This window comes from Euleptes europaea, chromosome 2 (genome assembly GCF_029931775.1).
Source record: "Euleptes europaea isolate rEulEur1 chromosome 2, rEulEur1.hap1, whole genome shotgun sequence".
Taxonomy (NCBI): Eukaryota; Metazoa; Chordata; class Lepidosauria; order Squamata; family Sphaerodactylidae; genus Euleptes; species Euleptes europaea.
The window spans coordinates 71010048-71027340 of record NC_079313.1 but is presented as its reverse complement, the minus strand read 5'-3'; the positions used below and the strand labels follow the sequence as shown (position 1 = coordinate 71027340).

Below are 17293 nucleotides of genomic sequence, written 5' to 3'. Positions count from 1 at the left end.
TCCTTATAGGAGAGGCTCTCCAACCTCTTCATCATCTTAACTGCCCTCTTTTGCACTTTGAGATAAGGCAACCAGAAACAAACACAGAATTCCAGGCAGCAAATAGATATCTGCAGGAGCATTACTACATTGGTCATGCTTTACAAAGGCAATGGTGTTTCACCCTCTTGACTGCTAATGGATGGTATCTACACACTTTTAAGAAGTCTAGGTCTAACCAAACAGACATGATACTTAAGTGGACATGTGGAAAACATCACAGCTGCTAGGTCCTCAGTGTGGCATCCAAGAGAGCATCCTGTACCTCTCTGCCTCAAAAAAAAGGCCAGGAGAACCTCAGATTCTGGGAGAGCCTGAAGAAACCTTTCAAAGCAGGAAGCTGATTACTTCATGAACTTTCCTCAGGCTCAATGCAAGGTCCAGTTGATTCTGGGACAGGGTTGGTTGATCTGGTAACCTTTATCACCAGGCTAGCCCCCGACCCCCAAAAAAAGAACATATGGAAAACAAACCCAGCAATACCTACCATCCTCCTTTCTTTGAAAGACAGGGGAGGTTGATCTGGCACTCCATATCTCTGGCCTTTGCTTCTATCAAGAGAAACCCACATATACCCTGATCCTATGACTCCCAAGTCAGTCTGCATAAGACTATAACCTTAATTAAGTTATACTATCTGATACAATTCAAAGCAGTCTGTAACATTTTGACTTGGGTCCCCATTTGTGCTTTCCAAATGGCAAAACTCTCAATGAGATCTGGCGCATGAAAGCAAAATCAATTCCTAAAGTGTCTCCAAAGTAAAATGGTCTCAGATTGCTTAATGCTACATGCATACCAAGGTATGGCAAAATATAAACCTACCGGGAAGTTTCGGTTACATTTCCCAGATGCATGAACTGCTTGGAATATTGCAGACATTTCTATTAACAGGAGAAAAAAAAACAGTGTTAACTGTCCTCTGCCTTTGAAAAGAGATTTCAGAGACAGGTGTTTTACATTACACAGGCTCTTTTACATCTTCCCAAGTATAAGAACTGAAATAAAACATTTTTTTAAATCTACACAGTTGGAAAAGAATTTTGAAAAAATGGAGTGCTCGGACATGAAAAGGCAGATCAAGAATTCAGAACAGTGAAAAAGTTCTGGAAAAAAACAACTAAGGAATAATTACAACAAAGCTCCACCCCCATGTTTTCAGCAGACACCCACTATCAGCATCAGGGGAAAATCAGGGGTCTATAGTGATATATGTATGGTGGGGGAGAATCAATAAAAATCACTGCCCATTCTTTGAAAGACTTGAGTGTCAATAAATCTTTGGAACTGCCTGGCTGAACTCACATTCTCTTCTCTGCATGTCCCCACCAGATATTATTCCACAGGTGAATGAGCAAAAATTCTTGCAGGCAAGCTAACCCCAACTTTGGCATTCGACAGTCTCAGTCTCTCCCACTCCTACAACCACACGCAAAACACAGCAGAAGAGGGCTCTTTCTAAGCACCCTCACTTTAGGATGGGGCAGTAAGGTGGCACTGACCCCCCAAATCCAATGTGCATCAATTAAGAGTGACCCATCACAACCATTTTCCAAGGTCAAAAACGCTAATCAACAACTTTAGATGGGGGAAGGGAGACAGGACGGCAAATGAAAAACATCAATATTTTGAAATGGGCTGAAGTGTTTCAACTGATTATGGAATTTGGATCAAAGGCCACCAATCAAAAAAGCAAGACGCCCCTTCCCACTACACAATTATTTACATAGCACCACCAGAGTACATTGAGCCTTACATAGGCAATACCAGACAGACCCCTGTTCTCAAGGAACTTACAATCTAAATAGAAGCAACAGAGGGAAAGAAGTGAGAGAAAGGGAGAGATGAATGTGGGAAATGCTGCTACATGTATTTCAAAACTTGGTTACAGGTGGGAATGAGGATTAAGGGATATGACAAAGGTATGTAGAAAAAGAAAGGAGAAATGGCATCACAGTCATATTCAGGGAGGGAGTTCCAAGTATAGGACTAGCAAGAGAGAGTGGGCAGAATCACTTACAAGAGCAGGAGAATCAGTGGAGGGCAGCACAATTGGAGAAGTGGAGGTCACAAGCAGGGACATAATGAGAAAGAAGAACCAACTGATAATGCTATGGGAGCAGGCAGAAAGATCAACACACCTCATGCTGGTCTTTCAGCAGCTTGATGAGCTGAATGTACACTTCTTCAGCTTTCTGAGAGAGTCTGACATCCTCATGATGTATAAAAATAAAGTCACCCTCATCATCTGTAGGAGGGGAAGGCAGCTATAGAAGAACAAACAAACAAGTCAGAAATTTGCTAAAGAAAGTGTAGCTCAGATAGAAAAAGGGCCAGCATCAAAATAGTGGGACCAATTCAGAACAGACTGAAGAAGTAGGGAGTAATAATCTTTGCAAAGGCAATGGAGCATTTCACTCAGGATTCAAAGATTACTCTCAGGGCCCCGTGGCAAATCAGGCTGACATTTGGTGTCAAACTTACCCATTTCTGGGGCTTGCAGCTTATCTCATAGAATGATGCAGCACTATGTCCAACTGCCTTGGCCCAACAGCCTCACAAACTCTGTCCTGGCTTACAACTACATGGAAACTACAAGGTGACTATGGGATATGTTAAACCTCACCCTTTCCTTCAAGGATGGGCTGAAATGTCCTACCCGCCCCCGGATGACATTGATTCATTATCATTGATCAGTAGCATCAAAGGCATCAGAAATGAACTTGGAGGACCAAAAGGGTTCCAGGACAATTAGAACAGGTGACCACCATTTGGATACCATATACATGAGTAAGGATGATTTGATGCCTTTTGGAATAACTCAAGGCAAGGTATGCACTTTGCTTTGCTATGTTCCTACTTGTGTTCGTTATTGTTAAATTCTGACTAGTTTAACTTTGGACTACTATAAGAAATTTTTTATTAGTAAGCCAATTTGGAAATTTTTATGAGTAAAAGTGAAACATAAGTATCGAAAATAAATATTCAGGATAATCTCTTATTTTTTGTTGTGAACTGATGTATTTTTTGTATTTGCAAAGATTTCCAGTCCTGTTCTCTCCACAAATATACTATACAGAAAGAACAAAGCAAGACAAAATCAGAAGTCAGAGAAGAGGCTGCCTGCAAGGATAAGGGTACGGCCCATTGACTCGGATCCTCAGGGGCCATTCTCAAGATGCAGCAGCAGCTCCTCCAACAGAATGGCTTTTCCATCTGCCGAGCTGCGGAGGGAGGTTTTCGCCCAGTCTCCCTCCTGCTACAGTCTCACAGTTTCTCCCACACGGTTCCTTCAGGTTCACAGAGCCACCGGAGCATAATTCTGGGAGGCACAGAAGGGGGAAGTGAGAGGAAGAAGGCCAGGCCAGTTGTTTGCCCTCAAGCTTAACCTGTCTCAAAGGGCTGTCAGGAAGATAAAATTGAGGAGGAGAAAACCACGTACATGTTCAGCTCCTTGAAGGAAGTGTGGAATAAATGTAAGGAACAGATAAGTCAACCTTGGGGTGAATGTAGGCCAGCATCTTTATAGCACTTCCTTTTGTTTTTCAAGAATAAAATACTGATGTCCCTCCATGGAAAGGAAGCATAAAAATGTAACAAATCTTCACATACGTTGCATTCATATATCTGCTTCCAGCACATGCTATTTTCAAAAAGTCAACAACTACTAAAGTAACCCTGAATTTGAGCAATTGCATCCATTTGTCCTGAACTCTCTGACAATAAGTGTGTCCTTAGGTGAGACAAGATAAGAGGTGGGGTGTAAAAGCCATCACGTTTTGTGTTTAACACACAAGATGAGCAGCTTCTCTAAAGTGAAAGGGTGCAATTGAGGACATTCAGAACTTTAACACTAGCAACAATGAGTAATTGGTGATACAAGGTGGTGTGGAGGATGCCTTTTCCAAAATTCATCAGCCTTGATACCCCCCTTAGAGTTTCTCTGCTAACCTTGGAAATGTCGACCAACTTGCCATTTTTTGCCAGCTCAATCTTTGGGTCAAAGCTCTTGGCTGTTCTCAGATACACTTTGGCTTGTTCAAGATCGTTCCTCTTCTTTGCTTGGATCGCAGCCTTTAAGTATTGCTTCCTTCTACTCTCTAGAAAGTCAATATGTTCCCTATCTGCAAAGGAACAAAAAAAAAAAGTTAAAAAACAAACAAGCACTTTTCAGACCCATCTGATACAACCAGAATCTGTTAGTGTTTTTATGCTTCTTGATTTAATCCCAAGGAAGAAATCAGATCAAAGATAAAATCCCATGAGATGTAGATACAGGCATGTGTGACACACTGCATATCCAGTATATAATTTTGCTTTACACTGCCATAGGACAAGGAATAAATTATGGAGACGCTCACAAAAATCTGAAGGGTTACCCAACCAAGCATGAATGCTGACATCTTTAAACCTTAAGGTCGAGTTATGCCTTTCTGAGAGTCTATATAGGAGTGTCAAGCTAGAAGGATCCAACCCCACTGTGTCATAGCCTAGTCTCTTTCAAGACTAGTCTACCTCATCAGGCTGTTTTAAAAATAAAATAGAGGAAGAGAGAACAATGTATACCACCCTGAACTCCTTCAAGTGTCGTAACTAAAATTATTAACGAACTTTATATCTTGCCTTTCTGCCCTTACAAGGGCAACCAAGGCAGTTATCAATTTAAAACATACAAGATAAAATTACATTATAACACTATTAAAACCAAACCCCCTCCCAAACATACATAATTAAAACAACGTTAAAAAGAATTAAAAAACAGAGTTAAAATACATACAAAACATAAAAACATTTGTTAGGAAGGAGAGATCATTGAGAGAATGCCAAACAAAACAAAACAGAAGTCTTCATCTGCTGGCAGAAGACAGTAACAGAAGGGGACGGATGAATCGTAATGGGGAGAGAGTTCTAGAGCTTTGGTGCCATAGCTGAGAAGGCCCTCTCCTGGGTCACCATCTGCCTGATCTCAGAAGGCAGGGGCACCCAAAACAGAGCCTATAAAGATGACTGTAACGGTCAAGTGGATTCATATAAAATTAGTATTACCTAAACTCTTCTTGCTATGGTCTGAATAGTGCCTGTCTCAATATACCCCCCGTCCTAAATTTACGGAACACAGCTTAACCAGATGGCTTCTTGGATGTCTCAATACCATCAGGTTTCATTTTAAAATGAAGAAGGGGAAATGCATGTATTCAGGGAAAACCTGAAAAAGATTCTTCCCCAAGTTAGATTAACCCTACCCCTGCAACATGCAAACTAATCTTGTTTGAGGTGTTATTTTCTGCTAATGATGGTTCTGCAGTATCTGACTTCTACGCTTGTTGTGCCTTGTGAAGAGGATTGTGTCAGTCTGATCTCTGCATGAAGGTGGCAAGAGAATCAGTTAGACGACCCATTTATTCCACTTCACAACCCATCACAAGAAACAATAATTGAAGTCCCTTTATACAGCACAGAATCAAGCAGTAAGACAGGAGGAAAACTGTTCACATTGTGCATTCTCTCTTCCTCTATTAATATGTACAAACTGGTTTTTAATTCTACTTTTTATTCCCAACGCACACTCACACATACACTATTCATGATGGTGTGGAACTTCACAAACAAAACTGATTGTGGCAGAAACTTTTCTCATCACAGAATTAGCTGTTCTCAGCACAGAGGGAAATGCACAACAATGGCTCCTACTTATTCCCCTCCTCACAGAATTGCTGGCAGAACTCTGCTGTTGTGTGCCATCTGCCAAGCCATGCTAAACCAAATCAATTAGATAAGACTTGTTTGCCAGGTCTTGACTCAGTCAGGGTAGCTTAACTTCATGTGGGAGGTAGAAGTGTGTGTGTGTGGGGAGACTTAGGAAAAGGAAAAAAGCTCTTCAGAGACACAAGATATTGTTGTAAGATCTTACACATTTTATGCTCTCCTTTCCAGATGTTCACCTCACTTTAAAGCTCTTAAAGACAGGATGATAACAGGAAATCAGCCCAATATAGCCAACTTTTCTCAACTGGACAAACTTTCTTCATCTATGCATTTAAAAACCAACCGCATGTGCAATATGTCTGTGTAGAACACTGCCAATAAGTCACTGAGTTGCTGATTAGTTTGCACTGGTACAAAAAAACCAATTCATCTGTAGTCACCACGTGAGCAAGACCAAAGGATCCAGCTGGGATGCACACATTTAAATAAAAGGTCCTTCGGTTCCTACTTCCATCAATTTCCTTTCCAACATCCTTTAAATGTCTAAAACTAGTTGACATATTCTCCCACTTGGGCTTTTCCTCAGTAGTTTCCTTCCCAGTTTTTGACACGGGGTGCTTTGTGTAAGTTAAACAACAAAACTCAAACTGACTGGCAGTCACGAGTCCTTACCGACCAGAGAGAGATTCTCAGTGGATGCAGATTTCTCTGGTGCTGTTACAGGGGATGGTCGAGAAATGTCTTTCTCCTGAAAGGTCTCTTCCTGGGTTACAGCAGATGGCACCATTGGCTGAACAACTAGCACTGGTTTCTTAGGCACCTGAGTGGGCTTCTTGGCAGCTGGCACCTGTGTGGAAAGCTCACCCTAGTGAGATCAAAAAGGAACTGAATGTCACATGCTTGAAATACACATATGAAGACTAGAATGATGAAAGTATATGACTCGGGCTGCATTCCAGCAAAAGATCCCTTGTGGGTTTATATGCTCTGTGCACATAAATTTTATAATTTTGCAATCCAGTGCCAGCTCTGTTCCAAGACTCGCTGCTCCTGCCCCTAGAAGAAAAGACACATTGACCTCAACAGGCCCCACCGTCAAGAGCTGTGTGGCTGCTGCAAGGGCAAAAGACTGTCATGTGTCATTACCTACAGATTCAAACATATTGTCTGATCTGTTTGCCTTCTCCCTAATTAGGTTGGTCTGTGTTGGCACTGTGCACCTTTGATACTTGGTTTTGACTTTAGGCTTCTGACCTGGCATTGGATAACGGATTAAAGATTTTTGTAAGGTTGGGGGAAATTCCTTTGTAATTTCATTGTATCTTGTAATAAAAGTTGAATTATATATTAAACAATTATAGTTTTGCAAAGACGCAGCAAAGACACGGCAAAGCAATGAGGCAGGATCTGGAGACTAAGTACTGAAAAACTTCAACAACAACAATGAAATTACTACCGCTAGTCAGTGGTCAGTGAGGCTCTACATGACTTCAAGGCATTTGTACCACAACAGGAAATCTGTGAGTTATAGTGAAGTGGGCTAGCAGTTGGTATTAAGAATCCATGAGGAACAGCCAGGCTTAAACTAGCACAAGTAGCTTGTGTGTCAAGGGTTCCAAGGAAAAGACAGACCTGCACCAGCAGGCACTAAATTATATCAACAAACCTCATCATCATCTTTGTCCTCTTCCTCCTCCTCCATTTTAACCATCCTACTTGCACTTTCCAGCACTGCAGCCACCGTACTGTCACCTTCGGGAGCCACTCCAGGAATTGGAGGGAATCCTAGAAGAGAAAAACAGAGATAGGCTTTGAAAGAGCTGAAATATTTTCTTTTAATCCTACATTTATGACAGCATAGGAGCCACCCAGCTGGATCAGACCCCAATGCCCACGGAGTCCAGCATCTTTTCTCTCCCCCTCTGCCATGACCACTCAGATGCCTCTGGGACACCCATAGGCAGGCTATGAAAGCAAAGCCCTCCCTTGCTGGCAACTGGTACTTAGAAACACACTCTCTCTCTGGAACTCAGATATGAAACTGAGCAAGTTATAGTTGTACTCGAAGTGCTAAGACCTGATAGCTCTCCTGCCACAGGCGGCAGTGGCTGCCCACAAAACTGGCAATGCGATGGAGCTCTGGTCTTTTTAACTAGATAAGCACACTGACATTCATCTATGCGTCCACAAACATGGGACTCTGGTTGAGGTCTGTAGCTGCTCTCTCACACGTGAAATCAACTGAATAGGAAAATAGTGACAATGAGTGAGGAATTGTGTCATGCATCCATGACTTCACTCCAATACTGCTGGTAACGGGTGGGAGATCTCAGACTTTCTGGAATTCCGATTTTCACCCCCAGATTCTATGTTGCTTTTGACAAAAATACCCCACCTCCCTTTTCCTCCTTTTAAAAAAGGCCTTTCTTTAAAAGCCTTCTTTTTAAAAACGCAATTTTTGCCAACATGTCTTTTGAATTTAATCATATCAATGAAATATACAAGCACATTTCACAATCTTTTTTGCAAAAATTTATTCCAACAGAATAACGTGAGGAGTTCCCCCCCTCCAGGCCACAGAATTTGAAGGCAAAGAATTTAAGTTTTCATAAAAACCTAATTATGTGTACAGCAAAGGTGGAAGATGAGCTAACATAGTTCTGTTTCAAAATTAAGACAAACATCTAGTCCCTGAACAAGCAAAAGTTTTAAGCATTTATTTTCAGTTAAGATTGTGCATTCTAACTTGCCATTCAGCCACTCCCCCTACTTAAAGGTAACAACTGCACCTGAATTTAAAGACATAACAATGGGTACTTGTAAATCAAATTCTGTAGTGGTGTCACAGGACCAGACCAGCCTTTGAGGAAGAAAAGTAGGAGGAACTCTGTTGGAAGTATTTCTGGCACATGTACCAGGGGAAGTATTATGCTAAATATTTTAGATCACACACAGCCAACTTACCAGGGGGAACTGGTAGTTCAGAAAAAACCACTTTTCTTCCTGCTTTATAGGCTCTTATAGCATCTTGGTATTGCTGTAATAAGGCATGTGCATTAGAATAAGGCCTGGCCGCACAGCTGTTTGAAGCACAATAAATACATACGTTTATCTCCCAGACCCCTGATCACACCTTTCTGAGTTGTCATTTCTACTGCAAGGAAGACATTGCATTTTATGAGTACTTTATTTTATAGCGGAGAAAATGCAAAATTGCCTTTAAACAGTGTGTCCATTGTCATAATACTGGCTCAACACAGCCTGTAAAACTTTAGGCAAAAGAGTTAGAAAATTACCCACATGCAGTAGCGGACCTACATTTTTGGGGCCCTGAAACTTGAACTGTTATGGGGGCTCCTTCACAACCAGCAACAATAGGGCAACATCCAACAAGGTCCAAAGGGCCTTGCTGCCCTTGCAAGGACCTTGAGGCCCAAATGGTGGAGAACAGGGTGGTGGGGTGGAGTCCTTGAAAATGGGCCATACAGTGATGAAATAAAACCACAGAACTATTAAGCCGTGCACCAACAAAGGATTTGAGGATCCCGCTGCCAAAATGTAGGCTGTGAATAGATTCTGGTGAGCTCAGTGAGCCCTTACAGCTGGGGGTTCGAGCGCTGCAAACCCTGAGAAAATTTTAAAATTTGACCAATTACAGGGACATTTTCAGGCCATATGAAACGGGTATTAGAGCATATTCTAAAGTCAATATTAAGTACTTCCACCCATTGGCTTATGATTCTATCACTAAAAAACTCCATCGATTTTGTTGAGAAATTAACTCATTAAAAAAAGTTGCTTCGGGGGACCCCTCCAGGATTAGGGGCCCTGAAGCTTAAACTTCATTAGTTTCACAGTAGATCCGCCTCTGCCCACATGCCCATGTTCTTTGTAAATCTGATGAGCCTTGTCATTAAATGGTGTGCAAACATACATTCAGATCTAAAAGATGCAGTATGTGTAATGTAGGAAGTCTCAAATCCAGCACACATTTTATGTCATTTCCATCACTAGTTCTCCTGTTCCTGTGATGTCACGAACTAGCTTATGCTGTCACATTACTAGCTTATAACAGAGATAAGATACAACAACTGAGTTTTATTGGCAGCAAAAACCATTTCCTTTACCTTAGCTATTCTCTCGTGCATTCTGCTTTTCCGATCAGCTCCACTAGCTTTGGCTTGAGCTGCTGCTGCTTTGTATTTTTCCAGCCTCTGCTGCAAAGCTTCTAGGATTGTTTTTGGCTGCTGCACAGAACCTTTGAAGAAGATATAGAAAATATATCATGCAAATTCAGCCAATCGCATTCATCTGAACCTAATCTCCTTTTTTCATCAACACCACAAGCTGACTTTTGTACAAAAACAAATCAAAAAGACAAAAACCCACCAGACTTTTAATCCATACAACATTGTTCACAATAGAGATCCTTTTTCAAACTTCTCTTACCTGAAGTTTCCTTACTTTGGACCTCTTGTGTTGTCAGAGGCTGGGAAGCTTCCACAGGTTCAGATGGGACTGGTTTAGGGGGAATGCACATTTTTTCTGGACTTTCAAGGTCTGAAAAAATATATATAGGGGTTTAACCCCTCCCATAATAGAAGCAGTGCCTGCAGCGTTAAGAAACAAATGCCACTGAGCAGTCACAGAGAGGGTTCCTAGGCAAAAACAACAGTATTGCAAGCCTTCAAGCCTTGGTTTCTGTCAGTACGAGACAGGAGAAGGGGACAGAATTCTTTCCAAGGCTGTTTTTGCCTGTGAGGGAGAACTCACCAGGGCCAGACCAAGCAGTAGCCATTGGGCGACTTGCATGCCTCACCCAGACCTGGCTGCTTGCTACTATTTAACAGCAGCCATTGCACTAAAGCTTGTGGTGTAGTGGTCAGAATTTAAGCCAAGGTTCTGGGATACCTAATTCCAAATCCCTACTTGTGGGGGAGAAAAGGCAGCCTGGTGAGTAAGAAGGAAAAAAGGAAGCAGAGAAAGGCAACAATATACGGGTTTGCCAGAAGGAGGGAAAGAGAAAATAGTGTGGGGAGAGGGATACAGGGCAAGTGAGGTGCACCCCAGAGGCCCTTGTGGGTTCCCATCATGCAACTGGGCCTGGCAGCCAGCACCACCCAACCAGACCCAGAAACTGGCACCATTGCTGAGATGGGAACACTTGAAGAAATATCTACTAAATACCCCTACAGTCAGATTTTCATGACAAAAGTTCTGAAGTCAATGTGCTTTACCATCATCCTCTGCATATCATTCAGTGCATGTTATTAAATATGGGAAGATAATCATCTTATTTCTAATCATCATGGGTGGCACTTTATAAAGATGAAAAAAATGTACAAGGGGTTTGCACAAAAATATGACTTAAAAAATCCTGGCTAATATTTGGGTTGCCTAGCAATATTTAAAGGCAGGGATTAGCCAAAGGAATAAATCATTAGTAGATGAAAGTGACGAGAAAACTAGGCCACTGGATAGCGGGCAGGGGAAAACAGAGGCAGAAAAAAGTGAGGAAACAGGATTTCCCCACTCCATGAATCCTTATGGATCCCTCTTTAGTTGTATTTAATAATACACTGGTTGGCTGCCATATCAATCATGAAAGCCACAAAATCATGTCACACACAGATAAGGTGGCAGTCTCCAGACAGTGCACTTCAAGTACGCAGAAAAGTATAATTAATCAGAACAGCCCCCTATCACCCTAAAATACAGTCTGAGGAGGACCAAGTATGTTCCACGAACATGGAATATGGAGAGAAACTGAGTCTCTGTTAAAGAGCAAAGGGGAAATTGGCCTGCTCAAGACCCTGAGAGCTTATAGAATTCTGAAGGAGAATTGAGATATCTTGTGGGATTTCCAGCTATGTCTTTATCTGGTCCACCAACTTTCTCCTTTCTTAGTCTCAGCAGACCTGGCCATGCTGATCCATGCTTCTGTAACCTTGTGGCTGGATTACTGCAATGTATGCAACATTATGCTGCCCTAGGAAACAACCTGGAAACTGCAGCTGGTTCAGACTGTGGCAGCCCAATTACTGTCAGGGGCTAGGTAACGAGAACATATCTAGCCTATCTTAAAACAGCGACATTGGCTGCCAGTTTGTTTCCAATTCATGTTGCTAGTTATGACCTTTTAACATCCTTCATGGCCAAGACCCAAATATCTAAACGATAGTCTCCTCCCAATTGCCCCCATGTAGTAAATATGGTCCTCAGGTAGCCACCTACTGTCTCCTCCCAATTGCCCCCATGTAGTAAATATGGTCCTCAGGTAGCCACCTATTGACTGTAACCCCCATTCGAGGAGGCCACTGGCAACAACCAGAGCTCATACTCTATCATAGCTCCCACTCTGTGGAACGGGCTCCCTGAGGTGGGGGGGAGCACCATCACTAGAAGTCTTCATGTGGCGCTGGCAAGGCCATTTTATTTACCAAGGCTTTTAATAGTGTTTAGACTGCAGGTATTTTACGGGGGAGGAGGTTATTTGGGGGCTTTTTATGTTATAAATTGTAATTTGTAAGCTGCCTTGAGCTGCGAGGAAAAACGGGACATCAGTATTTTAAATTAAAGGGTATGGATAAATATTAAGTTGTTCTTTTTTAATTTAAAGCTGCCTTGAAAGGTGGTATATGTTTAAATAAATAAATAAATAAACTGCAAACCCCCCTCAAAAAAAAAAAAAAAAAAACAAGCATGCTCACTGTTTCTAGAATACTCAGTAAAAGAAGGAAGAAAAATGGGGGATGTGCCTGCTCAAACCAATAAGAATTTATTGTTTCTGTGGTGGAAGGGATTAGGATACATATTTCTTCTCTCCTCCTACAATTCCTCAGTGCCCCCCCCCCCAAATTTTAAAAATCACTGCTGGTCTTACCAGGTGGAGCTGGAGGCATATCCTTAAGATCTATTGGCTGTCCACTATCCAATGCTTCTAGAACCATACTGAATTTCTGAAAGAATAAGTCATAGTCAACAAATACAACTTATTGTCAAAGTATTTAGAGGTTGGCATGGCGCTGCCTGCAACATGATTCCTAGAACTAGGGGTGTGCATTCAGATAAGCTGAACAGAAAAAAGAGGCACCATTTCAAGGGGGCCAAAAAGGCAAATCCGAAAAAGCCAATTTTTTTTCAGATTGTTCAGATCCATTTTACTCTAGGGGAATCTTTGCGGGGCTCTAAGGGAGGATGTGTTTTGAGATAGAGGCACCAAATTTTCAGCGCAGCTTCAGGTAACTCTCCTTAGAAGAACCCCCACGTTTGGTACAAATTGGATCCCCCAAAGAGGGTGCCCCCATCCATTCTTCATTGTTTCCAATGGAGAAAAAATGGGGTCCCATAAAATTGGACCCTCTGACCCAATCTTTACCAAACTTGGGGGTTCTTGTGAGTCACAAGTGTGACAAATCCTAAAACTTGCTAGGGCTCAAGAGGGCCACCTCGAGTGTCTTGTAACCCTAGATTCCATTACAATAAGGTATTCAGTTCCATTCTACATTAGGCCACCCTAGCAGACTTAATCCCTTTGGGACAAAGGACAATCCAGTTTAGACCAGACCAGCTATTTGTCATGGAAGTTCAGAGCCATCAGGTGCTTGATGGAGGAGGGACTATATGGGATATGGTTCTGGTAAAAGTAGCCCCTGACATCAGAGATGGGAATTTGCGTGGGATTGGAAAAATCTGCTTGTCATTCTTAGAAAGGAGGCTGGTTTAGGTCCAACTCCATTTAATGTAAGCATCTGGACATTTGGGATTTTTCTGTGTCTTTAGTTTTCAATCTTCAGTAGAAACGGTCTCCACAGGAAGTTGGGTAGGGGTTAAGGACGCCTTCAACTTCTTGTTACCACAAGAAACTCTGCACAGGCTCTGAGGAACCAGCTCCAGCATAGATAACATGTTTAGCTTAGTGAAACTGTATTGCTTTTCATTTTAATATCTCCATGTTGTGTTGCTGTGTATTTTCCTAGTATTTTGTTTTGACTTTTTCCACACCCTTTTGAATCCAACCACCCTGCCCCTTTTTTTTTTACAATAAATCTTTTAATAAAGATTTTTAAAGACTTTTTTTTGCTTCACTTAGCACAATTTATTTTCTAGAATATTTTTCTTAATCTTGTCCCCATGTGCTAGACTGCACAGGTGCTAACAGGTTGGTTATAAGTTATTTTGTTATTGCTGTATGACACTGTAGTACTGTGCTGGAAGACTACCTTCTCAGTGGGTCAGTCTAGAGGTTCTCAGGAGCTACTAAGTGGTAGCAAAGGGTTATCAGGGTACTTTCCAGGAAACCCTTGGTACAAAAGAGTTTCCTAGCAAGAAAAGGCACCATCCTTTCCCATCCTACCGTAAAAACAAGTTCTGTAGATCTATGAACCATTTACTAACCAATTTACAAATACAAAATACAATTCCATTTAAAAGCAATTTCCAACAACAGTTAAAGGGAGCAGCTGTACTATATGGATAAAGTGAAATCCCTTCACTCTCTCCCATTAGCCCTGGCTACATACAGCTCAGTAACTGCAAATGCAATTGAAGGGAGTGTGTACTTCATGGATGGATAGCCTGTTCTCATTTTTGAAATTTCTCATTGCAGTCTTTTCTGCAGCATTTCAGCTCCAGGCAGCCTTGAGTGAATTTGGATTATTTGGACCAATCTGAATTGGTTTCCGGCCCAGTTTTGGCACTGAAACTGCTGTGGTCACTCTGGCTAATTATTTGAATCAGGAGGGAATGCTACCCTGTTGTTGATTCTCCTAGACTTATCAGTGGCTTTTAATACCATTAACTATGGTAGCCTTCAGAAATGCCTTGCTCAGGTGGGATTGGGGGAACTGCACTGTGGAGGTTCCAATCAGCCTAGAAGATGGTGCGGGGATTCTGACTCTTGTCAGATGGTTTATGGGGTTGTCCCATTCCCATGTCCTGCATGATGTGTCACGTTTACCTGAAATCATCAGATGAGGGCATCAATGCTCTGATGACACCAAGCTCTATTCACTCAGGGAAAGGACCTTGGCACTACAGTTATGGGTCTTTCTTCATTGGGACCTTTTCCACACACTAGAGTTACTTCTGATTTTCTTGAGAGTCCATCTGCAAGCACTGGATTCGGTTTGGGCAGGGTTCTTTCACACTTCTGCCCCCCTGGCATTGTTACAGTTGTGGAGTCAGCTTATTTTCATCCAAACATCGTTTAAAGAATGAGGATTTTCAAGGGGTGTGTGTACTGTCATCATTAGTGGGGTCAGAGTACCCCCCCATTTTTTTTAAAATTGCCCTAAAATGCTGCAGTGTTATGATAATAGTTTAAGTACGTTCTCTGAATTCCCAGCTTTCTATTTTTTTTTTAAGTAAGTGTCTAGATCCTTCCCTCATGGAGATATGCCTTTTCCCTTGTCTGTTATGTTTTTTAAAAAAGGGAAATCATTCATCTGGGGTGTCGTTATCAGAGACATCAGAGTACCCCTCCATTAAAAAAAATGTCCTGAAACCCATGCGGAAAAGCCCTGGGACGCTTGCCTGGAGTGATCTTAAGTTATCACTCTAGTGCTAGATAAAAGCATTTTTATTTCATTTAGATTTTGTTTATTTATGTTGGATCTTATAAGTAGCTGCTTCCAATGTTCTGCTGTTTTGATGAAATTAGTTAAAGTGCGGATACAATAAGGCTAAAATGTTACTGTAGTTCTGCAATCTGGTTTGATTGAGGGTGTGCTGTGATTTTATACAGCTACTTTTTATTTTTTAAGATTTCAAGAAATTACTGAGTTGCAAACTGAACGGAATTGCTTTAAAGAGCTGTAAAACAGTTATTTTACAATGAATTCTTCTGAAATCTCAGCAGAGTACAGCATGAACGAGGTCACTTCAAATAGGATAATTGTCCAGTTTAGAAACAGAATTTTCAGGCATTATGATGATAACAATGACGCGCCTTAGCACTTGTAGCCAGAATAAAAGAGAACTGATCTCTATGATACGTAGGCATGGGAACCAGTATCCCCATGGTGAATTTCCTACTCCCAGCATTATCACGAATCACAGCTCACCATATTAGTCAGGGCTGAGAAACTCATTACATGATAACCCTATCTTATACAATGAATGCGACTTCATGATGTGACCTAGGGTGGTAAATCAGTTTTCTTCTATGGAGAAAGTAACACAAACTAGTTTCTACACTTACCTTTTGGAAATGAACTATTTTTGGGAAATAAAAATTCCTAGCAAAATCTGGTTTTCATAAAGCTGCTTGGGCTTGTGAATAAATCAAGTCTTACCTTTCCATTTCTCATGTATTCTTTAGCCTTCTCAAGATCACCTTCCTGCTTGGCTCTCAGTGCAGCTAATTTATATTCCTTCTCTCTTGTCACAAGTAGTGTTCTCATACAAAGGTTGGGCGAATCTGAACAAGACAGCAAGTAAGACTTGAAACATCTACTATGAACTGAGTGAAGAACACTGCCCTCTCGGTCCATCCCCCTGCACCCTAGAAGACTGAAGCAGCAAGCAGTGTATTATTCATACATATCCAGAACGGGTGATAAAACTACTTACTGTTTTCAAAAGTGGTTCCTGTTCCTGTAGCACTTTCATCTCCATTCTGGCCCTGGAGGGCAGTTTTGCTCACAGACAACTCTGTACCACTGGGGTTCTTTAATTCATGGTCTGCAGCAGAGATTTGTTCCTTCTGGTCCTCCTCAGGGACGGTTACTTTATCTTGATCCGAGCTTTTAGACAAATCACGTGTGGCTTGCAGCATGGCTGCAGAGCTCTTCCCAGATGCAACTGGTGGTGGCATCTCTTCCTCATTCACTTTCTGGCCCTTCTTCACAGCAGCCAGCATTGTTTCCAAAGTCTAGCAGTGATTAAAGGATAAAAAGGTTCCAGGTAAAAGCAGCACCTGCCACTCATCCCAATCGAGCCCCTTCATTGTAACGGAAAATGGCAACAAAATGCACAACACAAATACCGTATTGTCCGGCGTATAAGGACTTTTTAACCCAGGAAAATCTTCTCAAAAGTCGGGGGTCGTCTTATACTCCGGGTGTCGTCTTATAGGGCGGGTGCTGAAACTTCCAAGCTGGACTGGAGAATCTGCCTGGGGAGCCGCCTCCGCTCTGTCCATGTCTGCCGGAGGAGGGAGGGGAGGCGAGCCCGGCGAGGGCGCTCGCTGCCCGGCTGGGAGTCGGAGCCAGGCGCGCTGGGGTGCACGGAGGGAAGCGCTCGGCCGCGCTCCGGCGGCGACGCAAGGCAGGCAGGCAGGCGGCTGCCTGGCCGGGGCGGCCACTCTCCCCGCGTCCTTCTCCGCCTCCTGGCTCCTGCCCACCCGCTCCGGCGTTGCGACTGCAGCCGCGCCGCGCTCCAGCCCAGACTGAGGGTGGTTCGGGGCTGAGCGAATGCGGGCGGGTGGGCTGCGCGCTCCTCCTCGGCCCCCCTTGCCTCCCTCCCTCACTCCCTGCCTGCGCGTTGGTGCGTCTGGCTCCACTCTTGCAGCGCGGCCAAGAATGTGACCAACTCCCCAGGTGGGGCT

At 42.6% G+C, this 17293-nt stretch overlaps 1 protein-coding gene across 1 annotated transcript in view; it reads right to left on the bottom strand.

Annotated features, from left to right (window-relative positions):
- The window catches only part of CC2D1B (coiled-coil and C2 domain containing 1B), a 50268-nt gene that overhangs the window by 19548 nt on the left and 13427 nt on the right, over positions 1 to 17293 (bottom strand). The window contains exons 6-16 of the mRNA XM_056845211.1: positions 16318 to 16618; positions 16041 to 16165; positions 12629 to 12704; positions 10195 to 10305; positions 9873 to 10003; positions 8710 to 8782; positions 7412 to 7530; positions 6418 to 6610; positions 3991 to 4163; positions 2181 to 2306; positions 865 to 923 (exon numbers count right to left, since the gene is read on the bottom strand). Of these exons, the coding sequence (XP_056701189.1) occupies positions 865 to 923; positions 2181 to 2306; positions 3991 to 4163; positions 6418 to 6610; positions 7412 to 7530; positions 8710 to 8782; positions 9873 to 10003; positions 10195 to 10305; positions 12629 to 12704; positions 16041 to 16165; positions 16318 to 16618 (1487 nt within the window). The remainder of the gene's footprint in view (positions 1 to 864; positions 924 to 2180; positions 2307 to 3990; positions 4164 to 6417; positions 6611 to 7411; positions 7531 to 8709; positions 8783 to 9872; positions 10004 to 10194; positions 10306 to 12628; positions 12705 to 16040; positions 16166 to 16317; positions 16619 to 17293) is intronic.